Consider the following 18,055-nt stretch of genomic DNA (forward strand, 5'->3'; position numbering starts at 1 on the left):
CTATTTCCACAAATATGCATTATGGAAATTCCTGTAGTAGATGATGCAGTGTCAGTCCTATTTTACGGGAATGTGTAAAAGAGATTACTTGTCCCCTACTTTTTTTTTTTTTTAATTACAAATACAAAAACATTACACGGAGTCTTTACTCTGTTTGTTTGAAAATATTAATTTGGCAATAACAAACTAGCATGGAAAGCCGATCTATAAATGATTCTTTCTCATGGCATTGTATTAAACCAGCCAGATAAGCCACAAGCTCTAGGAAGTGTCATCTTTCATTCCGCACAGGCAGATCTATTGTTCAGTATAGTAGTTGGGAGTGGGGTTCGTTTGTTTTTTGTTTGGTTTGGCCCAACTTGCGTATTGTGACAAATTTCTTGTAACTTAATGCTTCTCTGTATTGTATTTTGCCTTCAGGGCTGGGTGGCTGGAGGGTGAATTGCCACCCTTATTTCTGCTGCCAGCAGTGCAGCCTTCACAGCGGGGCACCCCCCAGCCAGTACTAATTGGCGGCGGGGCTGCGCCCCAGCAGCTCTTTCAATACACACTAAGCACGGGGACGGGGGGGCCCTTGGAGACCAGGAGCATGGGGGCCATTTCCCCCTAAGCTGGTCCTGACCGCACTGGCCTGTGCGGCAGCGAGCCGGCCCACGCAGACCCCCTGAAGCCGCAGGGAAGATCCGCCCGGCACCGGCTGCCTCACCCAGGGCATGCACAGCCCACGCACCAACCGCGAGCTTCCCTGTTGGGAGGCCACGCCCTCGTGAATACACAGGCAGAACCGCGCATGCTCCAGAACAGCGCGCATGCCCAGTTGAACAGAAAGCGGGGTGTGCATTTTCTGGTCCCCGGCTGTTTCCGGCGCGCCCTTACCTTGGCGCATGCTCAGTAGGAGAGAGGCGCCGGCTGTGGGTGAGCGCGTTTCCGGTCCGTGCTGGGAATGTCTGACCAGGGCCTGGCCGGCGGCGGGGCGGACTCGGGGCTGGATGCGGCTCTGGGCAAAGTGGGGGCCTCGGTGCGGTCCCGGCGGAAGCTGCCGACGGCGGAGGAGGCGGAGCTGTTCGAGCTGGCGCAGGCGGCAGGGATCGGCCTCGACCCGGAAGTGTTCAGGTGGGGGGGGCGATGGCGGGGGGGGGCCGCGCGCGCGCTGTCCGAGCTGCTGACCCCGCGCCCTCTCCCCGCAGGCTGCTGCTGGACCTGCTGCGGATGAACGTGGCGCCCCTGGCCGTGTTCCAGATGCTGAAGTCCTTGTGCGCCGGGCAGAGACTGGCCCCCAGCGGCCCCGCCGAGACCGGCCCCGAGACCAGAGGTCAGGAGCGGCGGGTTATTGGGGTCCCCTTCCCGCCGGGCTGGTGCTGGGGGAGCCCGGGCCCGGCTCACGTCCCTCTCCCTGCGGGGAGGGGCCCGCGGCTGCTGCTTTCTGCTGGGCAGGGCGGCGAGCAAGGGCGGTCTGGGCACAAACAAACAGGCAAATCCCCCTCGCGCAGGAGTCTCTGGGCTGCCGCGGCTCGTTCCGCTGCAGGACTAGCGGGACGGAGGAGAGCTCTGTGGCCGTGATTAAAGGGCTGGGAGCCTCGTGTATGCAAGATGCCGATTAGACATTCATGTATGTTAACTAAGAGGATTTTTATACAAGACGAATAAAAATCTCGTCCTCTTCCTAGCTCATCTCGCACTCTCTTGTTGCTGCTTATGTCGTCACTTAATCCCCTTTAGCCATACTGAAAATGTCAAAAACAAATAACCTAAACCGTAGCGTGATCTCGTATACTCGTATAACTAGCTATGCTGTGGCTTTAGCTAGTATAGTTTTGTTGGCCAAACAAAAAATCACAAACCTGAGAATGCAGTGCCAGTAAAACTTTTAAATGTAGACCAGGCCTTACTCCAGCTCCCCAGTTTTCATCACCTCCATTCTAGACAGAGTCTAATTTCTAACACTGTAAGAAGTAGGAAGCGACCTTTTTTGATAAAAAAAAACATCAGGCTCTAGTTTTTCACAATAAAGAAGCAAAAGGCACGAGACCTATTTTTCTTTAAAAGATATGTACATTCTGTTGCTCTTTTTCCCTTTCCATTCTCTTTTGGAAGTACAGTATATTATTGTATCACAGTTTCCCATCTCAGGTGGAGGTGACATTCCTTCTTTCCTGCTGAGAAGGGCTGGGTGCATCTTTCTCTGTATTTAGTGGATGTTATTTCCATTAGCCCTACCAGACTTTCAGCAGGCACTCATGTTATAGAGTTAAGTGTGTGATAGATACTGTGACAAGCAGAAGGAGAATGTTAGAGAGGAGTTCCCCGCCAGAAGCCTGGGACTGAAAGTTCAAAGCTGTAGTTGGCCAGCAAGGGGTCTGTACCAAACCAGTATGTACTGTCACAGCACTGGTTCATCTGGGCCCCTTAGCTTTAGTCTGTTCTCTGGCGTGTTCTTGCCATGGTCCTTTGGGTTAATCAGTTATTAGTTGATTAACTCCACTGTAAATGCAAGCAAATGTTCGTACATGTTTATGGTTATCTGGCACCAAAACTTGTACTTTAGGGGCAGGGCCTTATGGTGTGCAATTTTCATCCTCTGCTTTTTAGTGTTTCTCCCCTTCTTTCCTTGGTTTTCCTTCTGTCTTATCCGTCTTGATCATACCCACAGAATCACTAGCAAAGCAGTCTGTTGCTTCTATTGGCCTTGCTAGGGAAGACCAACTGAGTCTCCCTTGCATTGCTTCTTAAGGATTACAAAAACTGAGCATGCCAAATTTAAAGAGGTTTAGAAGTAGCTGTCTGAGAGCCTTTAATATTGGAAACAAATTACATTAAATCGTAGGAAAAGAAAATTGCAGTTGATGCTGAAAGTCAAAATGAGAGCTGTTTATCATGTGACTGATACAGACTTGTATGTTTCTGGCAATGTCTTTATTCTTAGTCTGAATTGTTAGCCCTTAAAAGTGCTGTGTAAGTAGCATGCTTAGCTTGGGATGGGATGTGACACCTGATCAAAACTAAAAGATGCCAAAATACAATTCCAGTTCACCCCACCTGACTACAGTGAGCAGTTGTGGGTGATTGTATAAAGGAGACACAATTGTAGTGTGGCTCTGCAGGACTCCACATGGCTTGGCTTTGGCCAGAATGGAAATGAATATGAAGACATCTCAGTACCAGAATAAAGGGTCACATTTAAAACAATAGTGAAACAGTCATTTTGGTATTTAAAGTAACTTTTCCCCATCTATTAGGGGGTAGCCGTGTTAGTCTGTATCCGCAAAAACAACAAGGAGTCCAGTGGCACCTTAAAGACTAACAGATTTATTTGGTCATAAGCTTTTGTGGGTTAAAAAACCTCTCTTCAGATGCGTGGAGTGAAAGTTACAGATGCAGGCATTATATAATGACACACAAAGAGAAGGGAGTTACCTTACAAGTGGAGAACCAGTATTGACAGATCCAATTTGATCAGGGTGGATGTAGTCCACTCCCAATAATAGATGAGGAGGTGTCAATTCCAGGAGAGGCAGAGCTGCTTCTGTAATGAGCCAGCCACTCCCAGTCCCTATTCAAGCCCAAATTAATGGTGTTAAAATTGCAAATGAATTTTAGTTCTGCTGTTTCTCTTTGAAGTCTGTTTCTGAAGTTTTTTTTGTTCAAGAATAGTTACTTTTAAATCTGTTTTTAGAATGTGCAGAGAGATTGAAGTGTTCACCTACTGGCTTTTGTATATTACAATTCCTGATGTCTAACTTTTGTCCATTTCATTCTTTTATGTAAAGACTGTCTGGTTTGGCCAATGTACATGGCAGAGGTGCATTGCTGGCACATGATGGCATATATAACATAGTAGACGTGCAGGTGAATGAGCCCTTGATGGTGTGGCTGATGTGGTTGGGTCATCTGATGGTGTTGCTAGAGTGATTTCTTTATTTTCCTTGTTGGGCCTGTCCTGTAGTAGGTGATTTCTGGGTACTTGTCTCGCTCCGTCAATCTGTTTCCTATACTGACCTCTATACTTACCTACATGCCTCCAGCTTCCATCCAGGACACATCACGTGATCCATTGTCTACAGCCAAGCTCTAAGATACAACCGAATTTGTTTCAGTCCCTCAGACAGAGACAAACACCTACAAGATCTTTATCAAGCATTCTTAAAACTACAATACCAACAGGGGGAGTGAGGAAACAGATTGATAGAGCGAGATGGGTACCCAGAAATCATCTCCTACAGGACAGGCCCACCAGGGAAAATAACAGAACACCACTGACTGTCACGTACAGCCCCCAGCTAAAACCTCTCCTGCGCATCATCAATAATCTACAACCTATCCTTGAAAACGATCCCTCACTTTCACAGACCTTGGGAGGCAGGCCAGTCCTTGCTTACAGACAACCCCCCAACCTGAAGTAAACACCAGCAACTACACACCACAGAAACACCAACCCGGAACCAATCCCTGTAGCAAACCTCTTTGTCTACTCTGTCTCCATATCTATTCTAGTGACACCATCAGAGGACCCAACCCAATGCCCTTCTGCGATATATATTGGCCAAACCGGACAGTCTCTACGTAAAAGAATAAATGGACAAAAATCGGACATCAGGAATGGTAACATAGAAAAGCCAGTGGGTGAACACTTCAATCTCCCTGGACATTCTATAACAGATTTAAGTAACTATTCTTGAACAAAAAACCTTCAGAAACAGACTTCAGAGAGAAACAGCAGAACTAAAATTCATTTCATTTGCAATTTTAACACCATTAATTTGGGCTTGAATAGGGACTGGGAGTGGCTGGCTCATTACAAAAGCAGCTTTGCCTCTCTGGAATTTATACTTCCTCATCTATTATTGGGAGCAGACTACATCCACCCTGATTGAATTGGCCCTGTCAACACTGTTTCTCCACTTGTGAGGTAACTCCCTTCTCTTCATGTGTCAGTATATAATGCCTACATCTGTAATTTTCACTCCACGCATCTGAAGAAGTGGGTTTTTTATCCACGAAAGCTTATGTCCAAATAAATCTTAGTCTTTAAGGTGCCACTGGACTCCTTGTTGTTGTTTTTCATCTTTGATGCATACTTCCTTCAAAGAAAAGCATCACAGTTACTTTTAGATACTACCTAGGAAATGGTGTTCACTTGTACATTTATTTACAACATTCATTTAATGTTGGGGTTTATTAACTCAAAATACCAATTAAGCGCTTCAGGAAAATGCCCTGTGTGCTTAAAAGACTCATTTGCTTGCCAGCCATTAATACAGTAAATGTGGAAAGTGCATTTATGAAATTATATTTGAAAACATTTGAAAAAATATTGGTACATTTATTACTACAAAATGATTTTTGTTTAACAGAACTTTAATGTAATAACTATTCAAGTCTAAGCTGTTCATCTGGGGACTTTAAAATTTTAGAGGGGCACCATAAAAGTAGACTGTTAAAATGACAAGATTATGAAACTGATGTATTTAAGAAAGCATGTGAGTTATGTTGCCATTGTTCAAGAGACAGCTTGTCTTCTTTTTCTTTAAGGGTATTGAGCATTCATTTACATTCACGACTCTGTTCTTTTTCTCAATAGACGTATGGTGTTTTTAATGTGTTTCTATGTCTCTCTTTGAATTAGAGGTCTCATTTCTCTCTGCCAAGAACAGTAAAATCCCTGCACCACTCTCCTTTTCCTCTGTCCTTCGATCTCCAAGACTAACAGCCCCTAAGATTGTGGTCTACAGTCCTGCTGATGCTTGCTCGCCTCTCTCTCAAGGTCCCCCTCGTTCCTTCCAGTTTTCTTGCTGCCTGTTCTCTCCTTTTACAGGTTGTGTTTATTAGTTTATCTACGGGGGTTGGTGCAGTCTGTTAGGACATTAAGAGTCACGTTTGCATTGTGAGTCCTTTAAGTTTAGACTAAAAGAACCAGTGTACCCTCTAAACAATACGTTCTAATGTTAACAAACTGTCAGGAATGGGTAATTTTAAAAATAATTAAAATTTACAGGTTAAAAATAAAATAAATCTTATTTTAAAAATGAAAACTGATTCACTTTGCTGTTGAATTAAGAGACTGAAATCTATTGTGAAAAATTTTCTCTCTTAATCTAGAAAGTGCCATATGCATAGACAGCCAAGAGAAGTAAGTTTAGGAATTGCATATTGTGGCCCAGAATCTGCAGACCAATGTGTGAGGGTGGGCTGCTTTGCCCACTCAGAGCTTTCCTGAAGGCTGTCCGTTAACGCATTGCAGGATTGGAACCTAAGAACTTCCTGTGCATGATGGATATTTTTGTCAAGGTTTTTTATCAGTGACTTTTTATCAACGCAAACTGGTGCATGCGCTCTGCAGGAGAGCTTGTGTGGAGATGACTCGCTATAAAGACAAATAATGCTTGAATTTTTATATCTGTCATATGCATTGGCCATTGGGCTTAAGGCTTGCAAATCTGTTTCCATTTAAGGCCCGTGTTTTCTGATTTCCATATGTGTTTCAGAAAGTTATCTTTTTGGGCTGAAGTCTTCCATTCTTCTGTCTCTGGTAAATTGTCTTTGGAAGCTTGAGTAAAATCCCTTTAGCTCTTCTTGAGTGAGGATGGGGTGAGTTCTGTCACTCTCTCAAAAACTAAACATTGTGGCTGAGGTAAGGAAGCCAACACACCTAAATATGACCTCTATGGCCATTGTGTGATTTTTGTATGTTTAAAATCCATTTCTAAACAAGTTGTAGTGTAGCCATTTCAGTATATGCTGCTGTGCATGCATAGGTGAGAGGTGCTTGCTTGCTTGCTTGCTTGCTTGCTTGCTTTTGAGCTGGGATATTTTGGAGGAAGGACATGACCACTCTGAACCTTTAGAGCTTAAAACTCACAGACCAATTTTGTTTTAAACATGCACTTCTTGAGAATTATTACAGAGTAGCATAAGGCTGAGATTTCTGTCTTCCATAGTTCTTGAAATTATGTAAGCAGAAACTTCCTGAATGAAGTACTAATGCTGCAGGTCCCAGGGATACTGTCCAATTCCACTTTTTTAAAAGTACATTACAAGAATATTAATTTTTTAAAAATGCACTTAATTCAGGAACTGCCAGAGTGAAGATATCCCAGTCAACCTTAATTCTGCCTCTCTATGTTTGTGTTACAGTCGTCTCCAATTTCATGCTGTCATGTCTTTTTCCCCATGTGACCCCTGCCTCCATCAATGCACAAGCTGGATGCTGTTATAGTGAATGGGGCAGTTCAATACTCCTTTTATCCTCCTCATACTTTGGGGCCAGACACAGAATTTGGGGTGGCGGGGGAGATGGTTGATGGGTTCTCTTCTTGCCCATATTTCAGATGCATTTATAGCTCAGATTTTCTCCGCAAACTCCGCTGGGGCCCCAGACCTTTCTGTTTGCATGCTGAGCCGACTTTTTGGTAGGTTTTAGAGAGGAAGCAAAATTCAGCTTTAAACAGAAACTTAGCCGCAACACCAATAGCAGAAGAGAGAGACATTGAAAACTCTTCTACTTCTTTCTGTAATCCTACCTCCTCATCTTTGGGGCGTCCAATGTGATGGTATGCTCGAGAGCTACAACCCAGTTTTAGACACGGTTTGTTTCCCATTCGCCCAGTTTTTGGTCTCAAGTGTCCCTTACTTATCACTTCTAGACCGCTTTGGAGTTGTGCATATTTTCGTGTAAGTACCTGAGTTCCCTATCAAAACTATTTGAGATTCTGCGTAGCCAGTACGCAAGGTTTTCCCTTTTGGTCTGACAGTTTCACCTCAAGTCATAGGACTTGCTGGACTGGATCAGACCCAAGGGTATCAGTGGCCCGCACTAGATGCTACAAGGGAGGTGTAAGAAACCCCATGGCAAGGATAAGCTGTCCCCAAGATTGTCTAAAGCCCTGAAGCATTAAGTTACTCTTTGAGATGGCCTTTGCATATTCCCACTTGCGGAATCAGGGCATCTGCATCACAAGCTTCCAGAATCTTTCTTTTGCCCTTTGGGGCCTTAGTTAAATTGCCCTCTGGATCCATCCAGGTCAGTGCTGCTGCATCCCTGAAGCAGTGTCTCCTGTCTCAGGGTAGTCTCAAGTCATGTGCCCAGCATCTCTGCTTGAGAGAAGCACATCTGCTGGACACATGCGACGTCTGTTGGGCTTTCGCTCCTAGAACGTGCAAGGATCAAGTGGCTTCTTGCTATGGTCGTTCCTGGAGGCAAGGTCCGCCAGACTACAGTTCTACTGGCACAGTCTCTCTCAGCTTAAGCTGATCCTGCTGTTCCTAGTTCTGCTGGTGCAGTCTCTCCGTCTGAAGCCACTCCAGACACTTCTTGAACTTCTCTGTTGTTCTGACGCTCTTGGTCTGCCCTCTTTTGCTTCCGGTCTCCAAGGTGCTGGGTTTCCAGATTCACTCTGTTCCTTTCCTGTCGGGCTGTCTGCTGCTCCGGTTATAGTGGTGTGCTTCCTCTGTCAGTCCGTTTGTTCCCTGTTTCTCTCCAGTATGGTGGATCTTTTTGCCAGCAAGCTGGAGGTTCTCTGCAAACCTGGGCTGTCATTCCTTGACTGATCGTTTAGAATATTGCAGATCTACTAGCTGTCATTTTGTCTGTTCTTCAGTGTTAAGCTGTCTTTCTTTGCATTCCTCAACCAGCTGATTTTTCTTCAGCTGTTCATAATTCATTTTTCTGTCTCTTTTGTCACTCTGTAGTTCTCATCATTCTTTTCCCAAAAAGACTATTGAGACTTTTTGCTGTGTGGTTTTCCCTTCTAGGTAACTTGCTTTCACTACTGTTGACACTTATGCAGTTTACACTGCTGGAGATCTCACTGATGCCGCCATAAATGTCATGGGTCAGGGTAACTGCCCCTGTATTTCCTCTCAGTGGTCTAGCAAAAACACCTATTCTAAGGCTTCCAGCTCCCCAGCCATCGCCTTTTTGGGTGCACACATCTGTTTCTCTGCTTTCTGACAGGTATTTCCATGCTGCACAGTTCCCTGCCTTCCTTGTGTTATTCCCAGGAGAGACAGGCTGCCCAAGTGCACCTGCTTGCTTTCTCTTCAGCAACTGATGAGTGATTGTCAACAGAAGTTAACTACTAAACAGTTCTTTCTATGCAAGCCAATTTTATTCTTTAGGTTAAAACGCTACAGAAAAAAAAACACATTTAAAGTAATAAAAGAACCTATATGCATGGTAATAAGCTTACCAGGGTTCGCCTCAACTCCAACATGGATTCTGCAGGAACAGTCCTTCAGATTCTCACCCATGAGGGTTCCTTGGGGTTACAATTTAATCACAGCTTCAGAAGAAAAATGTTGTCTTGTGGGGCTTCAGCAGGTCCAGTCCTTCCAACGCTACTCTAAAGGTTGGGGCCTTCCATGGACCATGGCTCCTGCTGATTCAGGAGGAAGGCTCCAAGCTAGTTTAAAACCAGGCTCTTTATTCAAGAAACCTGTTTGTCTGGTGGTGCCTGGAGAATCCAGTTTGAACTGGTATATGGGCACCTCTACAGGGGGTGGCTTCAAAGGATGGTAACAGAGGAAGTACATTAGTATCCCCCTTCTACTAGAGAAGGTACATGCAATTCTACAATAACACATACACAATTTCATTTTTAATACAAGTGGCGCACACATCCCCACTCCCCAAAAGATTCCATCTAATTCAGTAAGGTTTAACTTAGGGTATGTCTATACTACCCACTGGATCGGCGGGTAATGTTCGATGTATTGGGGATCGATTTATCACATCTCATCTGGACACGAAAAATCGATCCAATAATCGATGCCTGTACTTCACCTCAACAGGAGGAGTAAGCGGAGTCAACGGGGGCGCCGCGGCAGTCGAGTCGCCGCTGTGAGGATGACCAGATAAGTCGAACTAAGATACTGTGACTTCAGCTACGCGAATAGTGTAGCTGAAGTTGCGTATGTTAGTTCGAACCCCGCCGCCCCCCCCCCCCATCCCCCCGCTCGTGTAGCCCAAGCCTTTGTTTAGTAAACTTCTTTCAGGTTATTGCAGGAAATTGTCAGGCTGTCACAAGTACGTCATACATACTCTCCAGCCTGGAACTGAGTGAACATGAAAAAATCTAATTTTGAGCCCGACACAAAAGAGGGACTTTTGGGGGCTCTGTTGATTCCACAGCTTGAGCATACTTGCAGCAAATCAGATTCGACAGCATGCTAGTGTTGGTAAATCAGTTGCAATACCCACCGAGGCAGCAGTGACTCCAACAGGAAAAATGGACGATGAGCCCCAGTGTAGAGCAGGAAGAGGCTCCAAAAACAAAGTGGACCCTGACCACTCAACTCCAGTGGTAAGTTTCCAGGGGCCCCTGCAGAACAAAGAAGGATTGTGGGTATTCTTCCTCCCCTCTTAAATCTTAAAGTGGATCTCAAGTGCCCTGGGGAAGGAAACAGGGCTTCGAATCAAAACCCCATTCCTCCCAAGTCAACCAGGAGGGCTCTGACAATGAGCCCCCACTTCCCGGAGGAAACGGGACCCAGAGATCTAAGACAGATCACTCGAGAGGGCTCCAGGCATTAAGGAAGACAAGATGCAAAAGCCTCAGCAGAATTTTTGTGCTCCCAAAGTGCACAAAAAAGGTTAAAAAATCTAAAGGAAAGAAAAAGCACAAAAAATCCAGCAGATAGACGTCCTCTGACTCCTCGTTGTCCTCTCTCTACTCCACTGAGGAAGGCAATCTGGCTCTGAAACCTGAGCAGGCTCCTGTGAATAAGCCATGGAGTAAGTTTCTCCCCTTAAAATCCTCCCTTGAGGCTCTGACTCCCCTTCATGCCTCCTTCGAGAAATGATTTATTGTTGAAGGCAAGCATTGTAACAAGAGCGACCTCAGGCTTTGTAAATAGTCAAGTACCAAAAAGCTCTGTTGCTGAGATACCAAAGGTTGATGCCACTCTAGCATCCCTCGCCAGGAATATGGTAGAGTTCTGTCCTAAGGACTCGATGGAAAGATGGAGACTACTCTCAAAAAGATCTTTGAAGTCCCTGGCAGCTGCCTGCATTGCAGGAGCATCTCTTTCCTGTCTGGACGATCTCAAAGCGTTTAAGCATGGAGATCATGCTGACTTTGGCTCTACTTTAAAGAGTCTCCCTAGCGTTAGTATTTGTACTGATGCTTTAATGGATGTGATGAGATTCTCAGCCCGAGACATAGCTTCTAGCTCAGTAGCCAGACGCCACATGTGGTTCCAAATCTGGAAGATGGATCTTCATTCTAAGCAGCCCTTGAGCATGGTCAAGTTTATAGGCACCCTTTTTTTGGAGAAAACTTGGATAAGGTGGTGGCTGGTAAGGTGGCAAATGCAAACAGTCTATCTCTTCTCCACTGAGTGCCCTTGGAAGAGAATATAGACTGGCCATCAGACAGAGATGCTCCTTTCACTCCCTGTTATCACAGAGATTCCAGCGAAGGGTATTTCATCAACCACAGACAAGTGGGTCAGGGAAATAGTGAGCTAGGGATATTTGCTTGAGCTGTGGGCTCCATCCCATCCACTCTTCATCCAGTCACCCAGCTCCTGTTACCCCATAAAATGCTATCTGATCCAGAAATCCAGACAGATGTCTTATCACACTATTGGCCACAGGGCCTACTGTATGCATTTCCATTACTGGGGAAGGTGGTCTAGAAAATAAAATGAGGACAATGGTGATACTAATTGTCTGAGAAGACCTTGGTTCTCAGCCTTGATAGAGCTAATGCTGGAGCACCACTCCAGCTTCTGTGGAGATAGGACATCTTTTGTCCAGACCTGAAACAGCGCCAACTAACAGCCTGGTTATTGAGAGGGAAGCACTAGAAGGTCTTAGTCTGTCTTCCAGAGTGATTAAGACATTGCTTTCATCTAGGAGAGTATGGACACTAAAAGCATACTTCTATATCTGGTCCAGATTCAGTTAGCACCAAGAGCACACTGCAAATCCCAGAAATCCTGGCATTCTAATCATTTTGGACTTTCTCCAAGAAGGCCTAGACAGAGGCCTTCAATCCAGTATCATTATATGTCAGGTGTCCACTCTTAGTAGTGTGCTATTCTCAGGAACTTCAGGTTCCCTGACTAATTCATAGGTAGCCAGATTCCTTCGGGCAGTCCGATTAGCCAGACTGATGATCAAGTCACTCTTCCCAAAATGGGACTTTCTGCTAGTTTTCATGGCTCTGAAAAACCATCCCTTTGAGATTCTGATTTCAGTGTTGGCCTTTCATTAATCTGTTAAGGCTTGTTTCTTAGTCACTGTCACGGCCACTGGGTGAGTTTTAGAGCTGGCAGCCTTATCTGTACTGGAGCCTTACTGCCTGTTCCACAGGGACAAAGTCATGCTCAGGACACTAGAATCCTTTCTTCCTAAGGTATATTTGTCCTTCTGCACTTCCCAACAAGTTGTACTTCCTTTGTTCTGTCCAAAGCAACAACATCCAGTTCACCACACCTTTAGATTTTCATCGCTCACCTAACACCCATCTCAAGCAGACAGAATCCATAAGAAGATTGGGCTCCCTATTTGTATCCTTCCACCCGAAATGCCAGGGGGCTCAGATTTTCAAAATCCTCCATCTGTAGATGGATTAGATTATGTATTATGAAAGACTATAAATCATCAGAGCCTCCTGTCCCAGAAGGGATTAAGGCGCATCACATGAGATCCTGAGCAATCCCTTGGGCAGAACAAGTGTGTCCACTTTGCAAATTTCCAAAGTGGCTCTTGGTCTATAGCTAACCCCTTAAGCACTACAAGATGGACCTTCTGTCTTCTACAGAGGCCTCCTTTGGAAGGAAGTTGCTGCAGGCAATGGCCCAGTAGTAATACGGGACGGGTAGTACTTTCCTACAGAACTTTTGTTTCATAACCCTCCCTACATCTGTTCACTCCTTGTACTTCCCAGATGTCCAGATTTACAGGAGACACTGGACTGCAGAACAGAAAATTTCTTAACAATTTCCTTTCTGCTGGCACCATCTCCTATAGTTTGACCCACCCTGGATGGCTCATGAGTCAAGGTCAGATATTAAATGGAATCTTTATCATATGTCCATCTTCTTTGGTCTAACATACATAGTTATGTTATCTCTGGAATATTTGTTGGTGATGTTATGCAAATTTTAAAGCTTGGGAATAGTTTATCAGGCAGCAAGCAGGAGCAGAGGGGACATGGCCAGACCATGTAGAACCAAAACACTAATCTTGCCTCACACGCAGCAGAGTAGAGAAATGTGGGAGATGCTGTGGGACGAAAGGAAATTATCAATAGGAAATTTTCTGTCCTACCTCACTTCAAAGATCAGAGTGTACAGATAAGAACCAGCAGTGCCACACAGTGTTTTATGTAAATAAACAGGGAGGAACCAGATCAATGCAATTGTGCAGCGAAGCAGTCTTTGCATGGAATTGGTATATCCAGCACAATGTAACACTAAATGCAGTTCACCTGCCTACGCAACACTCTGGCAGACAATCTAAGCAGCTGTTTTTTTTCTCAGAACAAATTGATTCACAAAAACCAGAACTGTTGGTGACCTCTCCAATATCTCTACCTCTTCTACCAGACTTAATTACTCAGAGCAGTGGGACAATGTATCATCTGGATTTGTCACTACACCTCACAGCATGGAAACTGTCTGGCTAATAGACTTGGGGCAGAATGGTTCTGTAGATGTACAGAAGAAAGGAAAGTTACTTACACCTCCAAGAACTTCATTTACTATAGGTGTTTTTATATGCCTCACCCTCTCTTCCTCACTATTGCTAAGTCTAATGACCTGGACTTGATAGTGGTGCAGGAACTGAGGTTCAGTTGGCCACTCTGCCTCTCTTATGGCCTGTCGGAAAGGAGGAACTCTGCACCCCAGTGAACTTGGTGCTACAACATACTCTGTCGGCTAAAGTGTTCCAGTCTCCAGCACATGGGCCACGTTCACGCCAAAAGTAGAACACACAAAAACAACACATCTTGAACTCCCAGTTATTAAAGATAAATAAATTCTTTTCATATGCAAAACAATTGTCTCACAGCATACAGAGTTAAGGGAGGTGCTTTTCTATACAGCTCTGGGCACTCCATTACCAGAAATATAGTAACGTATTGGAGGGAGAGTTTGAAATAGCAGAAATTATTAGGGAACTGGAGGGACTGACTTATTATAAAAGAAGGTAAGTGTGTCTAGCTTAAGTAAATGTCAATTTAGGAAAGGTTCATAGGTTCCAAGGCCAAAAGGGACCATTGTGATCATCTAGTCTGACCTCCTGTGTGACACAGGCCATAGAACTGCCCCAAAATACTTACTAGAGCAGATCTTTTAGAAATAAACTAGTTTTGCTTTAAAAATTGTCGGTGATGGAGAATCTACTGTGACCTTTGGTAAATTGTTCCAGTGGTTAATTACTCTCATTGTTATAAATTTTGTCTTGTTTCCAGTCTGAATTTGTCTAGCTTTATCTTCGAGCCATTGGATCGTGTTATACCTTTCTCTTATGTTGAATAGCCCATTATTAAATATTTTTTCCCCATGTAGATACTTGTAGACTGTGATCAAGTCACTTCTTAGCCTTCTCTTTGTTAAGCTAAATAGATTGAGCTCTTTGAGCATATCACTACAAGACGTGATTAAAAAAATTGTTAATTGCACTGTTAAACAATAGAACACCAGTTGAAATGTATTTCCTTTTTTATGTTTTCCTACTTTTTCAAATACAGGTGCAAAGGCAAAGGCATTGATAACTGAGGCCAGGTCATTGGCTGTCAGGATGGAACAGTGTCTCCCAGACAACTGGAGGTGTTAAGAAAGCATTACTTGTAACTGTGGCTATGTGAGAGATGAGCATCAGCTCTACCATTTAATAGGCTTCTGAAGCTGACCACTGGTGATGGTTCATATCGGCACTAGTAACACTGCATCGCTGGATAACTAACAACAACAGATGACTCCAGGGAACTCAGAAATGTGCTGAGGAAGAACGGCCACACAATCTTCTCTGAGACCTTGCCTGGTTTATGAGTGAACCAAGACAGAAGGCAGAGGATTCTGAAAGTGAAGGACTGACTGGGTAAGTGGTATAGGGCTTTGATTCTGTCAAACACTGGTCCACCTTCTAGGAGAAAAGAAGGCTGGATAGTTTGGACGGTCTCCAGTGCAGTAGACGAGGAACCAATCTCCTTGGGGACAGACTGGCTAGAATTGTCAGGAGGGAGATAAACTATTTACAAAAGGGGAGGGTAAAGGGACGGAAGAAATGAGCACTCAGCACAAAAACAGAGGTTGAGAACACAATCATGGAATCAAAGGACATGAAGAGGAGAAATTCCTGAACTGCCAATACAGCAATGCTAGGAGCCCGGGTAACACCAAGAGGAATGGAAATTGCTCATTTATAAAATGTAAATTCAACCTAGTTGGTATTATTGAAACCTGGGAGAATTTGCACTATTGGAATGATAAAAATCAATGGTTATAACTAGGGCTGTCACGCGATTAAAAAACGTTTTTAATCACGATTCGTCGCATTATTAAAAAATTAAAGATGATAAATCGCACTGTTAATAGAATACCATTTATTTTAAATGTTTTGGATGTTTTCTACACTTTCAAATATATTTTATTTCAATTACAACACAGAATACAAATTGTACAGTGTTCACTTTATACCTGCATTTGATTACAAATAGTTGCACTGTAAAAAACAAAATAAATAGTATATTTCAATTCAGCTAATACTAGTACTCGTCTCACTTTCAGGTGACATTGTTTACTTTTATGGAAGATAATGCTGCCTGCTTCTTATTTACAAACTTGTTTGTCTTAGCGACTGGCCGAACAAGCAGTAGGACTGAGTGGACTTTTAGGCTCTAAAGTTTTATATTGTCTTGTTTCTGAGTGCAGTTATGTAACAAAAAAAAATCTACATTTGTAAGTTACACTTTCATGATAAAGAGATTGCACTACAGTACTTGTATGAGGACCTGCAAAATGTTGTTTCTTTATCATTTTTACAGTGCAAATATTTGTAATAAGAATATAAAGAGAAGATTGTGTGGCCATTCTTCCTCAGCACATTTCTGAGTTCCCTGGAGTCATCTGTTGTTGTTAGTTATCCAGTGATCCAGTGTTAGTAGTGCCGATATGAACCATCACCAGTGGTCAGCTTCAGAAGCCTATTAAATGGTAGAGCTGATGCTCATCTCTCACATAGCCACAGTTACAAGTAATGCTTTCTTAACACCTCCAGTTGTCTGGGAGACACTGTTCCATCCTGACAGCCAATGACCTGGCCTCAGTTATCAATGCCTTTGCCTTTGTACCTCTGTCGAATTGCAGCAATGCAATACATCTGGGCATGAAACCTTCAGCTCTTAAGAACCTCCAGTGGTTACAGAACGCTGCAGCATATCTCCTTAGCAACACAGCAGGTCTGACCTGAGTCTGGTTCTATTCAGTGTCTTCATAAATGATTTGGATAATGGCATGGAGAGTACACTTATGAAGTTTGTGGGTGGTACCAGCCCGGGAGGGGTTGCAAGCACTTTGGAAGAAAGGATTAAAATTCAAAATGATTTTGACAAAGTCGAGAAATGGTCTGAATTAAACAGGATTAACTTCAATAAGAACAAATGCAAAGTACTGTGCTTCAGAAGGAATAATCAGTTGCACAAATACAAAATGAGAAATGACTGGAAGGAGTACTGCAGACAAGGGTCTGGGGGTTATAGTGGATCACAGACTCAGTATGAGTCAACAATATAGTGCTGTTGCAAAAAAAGGAAACCTCGTTCTGGGATGTATTAGTGAAAGTGATGAAAGCAAGAAATAATTCCACTCTACTCAGCACTGATAAGGCCTCTGCCAGAGTTCTGTGTTCAGTTCTGGGTCCCCACTTTGTTACAGATGTGGACAAATTGGAGGAAGTCCAGAGGAGAGCATTAAAAATGATTAAAGGTCTAGAAAACATGACCTATGATGAAAGTTTGGGAAAATTGGGTTTATTTAGTCTGAAGGAGAGAAGACTGGGGTCACATAACTGCCTTCAAGTATGTAAATGGCACATGAAGATAAGGGTGATAAATTGTTCTGCTTATCCACTGAGGGCCGGACAAGAAGTAATGGGTTTAAGTTATACCATGGGAGAGAAGGCTAGGTCTACACCTGGGGGCGGGGGGGGGTTGACCTAAGATACGCAACTTCAGCTACGCGAATAGCTGCCACTGGCCGCTTCCACCACTCACTACGGTAGAGTTCCAGAGTCGACAGCAGAGCAATTGGGGATTGATTTTTATCGTGTCTAGGGTAGACACGATAAATTGATCTCCAATAGATCGATCACTACCCGCCGATCCAGTGGATAGTGTAGACGTACCCTTAGATTGGACATGAGAAAAAAATTCCTAATGGTAAGGGCAGTTAAGCACTGGACCAAATTACCTGGGGAGGTTGTGTAATTTCTGTCACTGGAGATCAGTGATAGTCTAGGTAATATTTAGTTCTGCCATGAGTGCAGGGGACTGGGCTAGATGAGCCACTGAGGTCCCTTCCAGTTCTATGATTCTTTCCATGCTGCTATTAAGCACTCATGTCCGAACACCCTGTATCCACTAACAGGGTGGTTTGTTGGACTGCTCTCTGACCTCTTACAAGTCCATTGAGTTAAGAAAAGGAGGTAAGGGAGAGCTGGATCCTTCCCTCTCCGCTGCCTCTGTTACCCGGCACCTTCCCTTTCAGGGCTTCTCTGCATAGGCACAAGCACTCCCCCAGGGATTGCACAAGGGTCAGGGCTAGAGCACGTGTTCCCAGCTAAGGAGCCTAGAATGAGTTCTGTTACAGCTGTGGGTGGAGTGGGCTGTAAAGCATCTGCTGGAAGAGAAAGCCAGGGGAGCCTTAGTAGTCTGCTTGTGGGGCCAGGGACAGGAGAGGAACTCAGCTCTTGGGAAAGCAGCAGAGAATCCTGTGGCACCTTATAGACTAACAGACGTTTTGGAGCATGAGCTTTCGTGGGTGAATACCCACTTCGTCGGATGCATGTAGTGGAAATTTCCAGGGGCAGGTATATATATGCTAGCAA

General features: G+C 44.2%; 1 protein-coding gene across 2 annotated transcripts in view; it reads left to right on the forward strand.

Moving 5' to 3' along the window:
- The first annotated feature begins 864 nt into the window (after positions 1-864).
- LOC116819468 (mitotic-spindle organizing protein 2B-like) overlaps positions 865-18,055 on the forward strand; it is a 22,778-nt gene continuing 5,587 nt past the window's right edge. Inside the window, exons 1-3 of one of the 2 annotated variants that reach the window (XM_032771213.2) lie at positions 865-1,113; positions 1,188-1,312; positions 5,624-5,812. In XM_032771213.2, the coding sequence (XP_032627104.1) occupies positions 944-1,113; positions 1,188-1,312; positions 5,624-5,812 (484 nt within the window). In that variant the 5' untranslated portion in view covers positions 865-943. The remainder of the gene's footprint in view (positions 1,114-1,187; positions 1,313-5,623; positions 5,813-18,055) is intronic. The other variant, XM_032771215.2, reaches the window with a different exon arrangement.

Source organism: Chelonoidis abingdonii, chromosome 10, assembly GCF_003597395.2.
Source record: "Chelonoidis abingdonii isolate Lonesome George chromosome 10, CheloAbing_2.0, whole genome shotgun sequence".
Taxonomy (NCBI): Eukaryota; Metazoa; Chordata; order Testudines; family Testudinidae; genus Chelonoidis; species Chelonoidis abingdonii.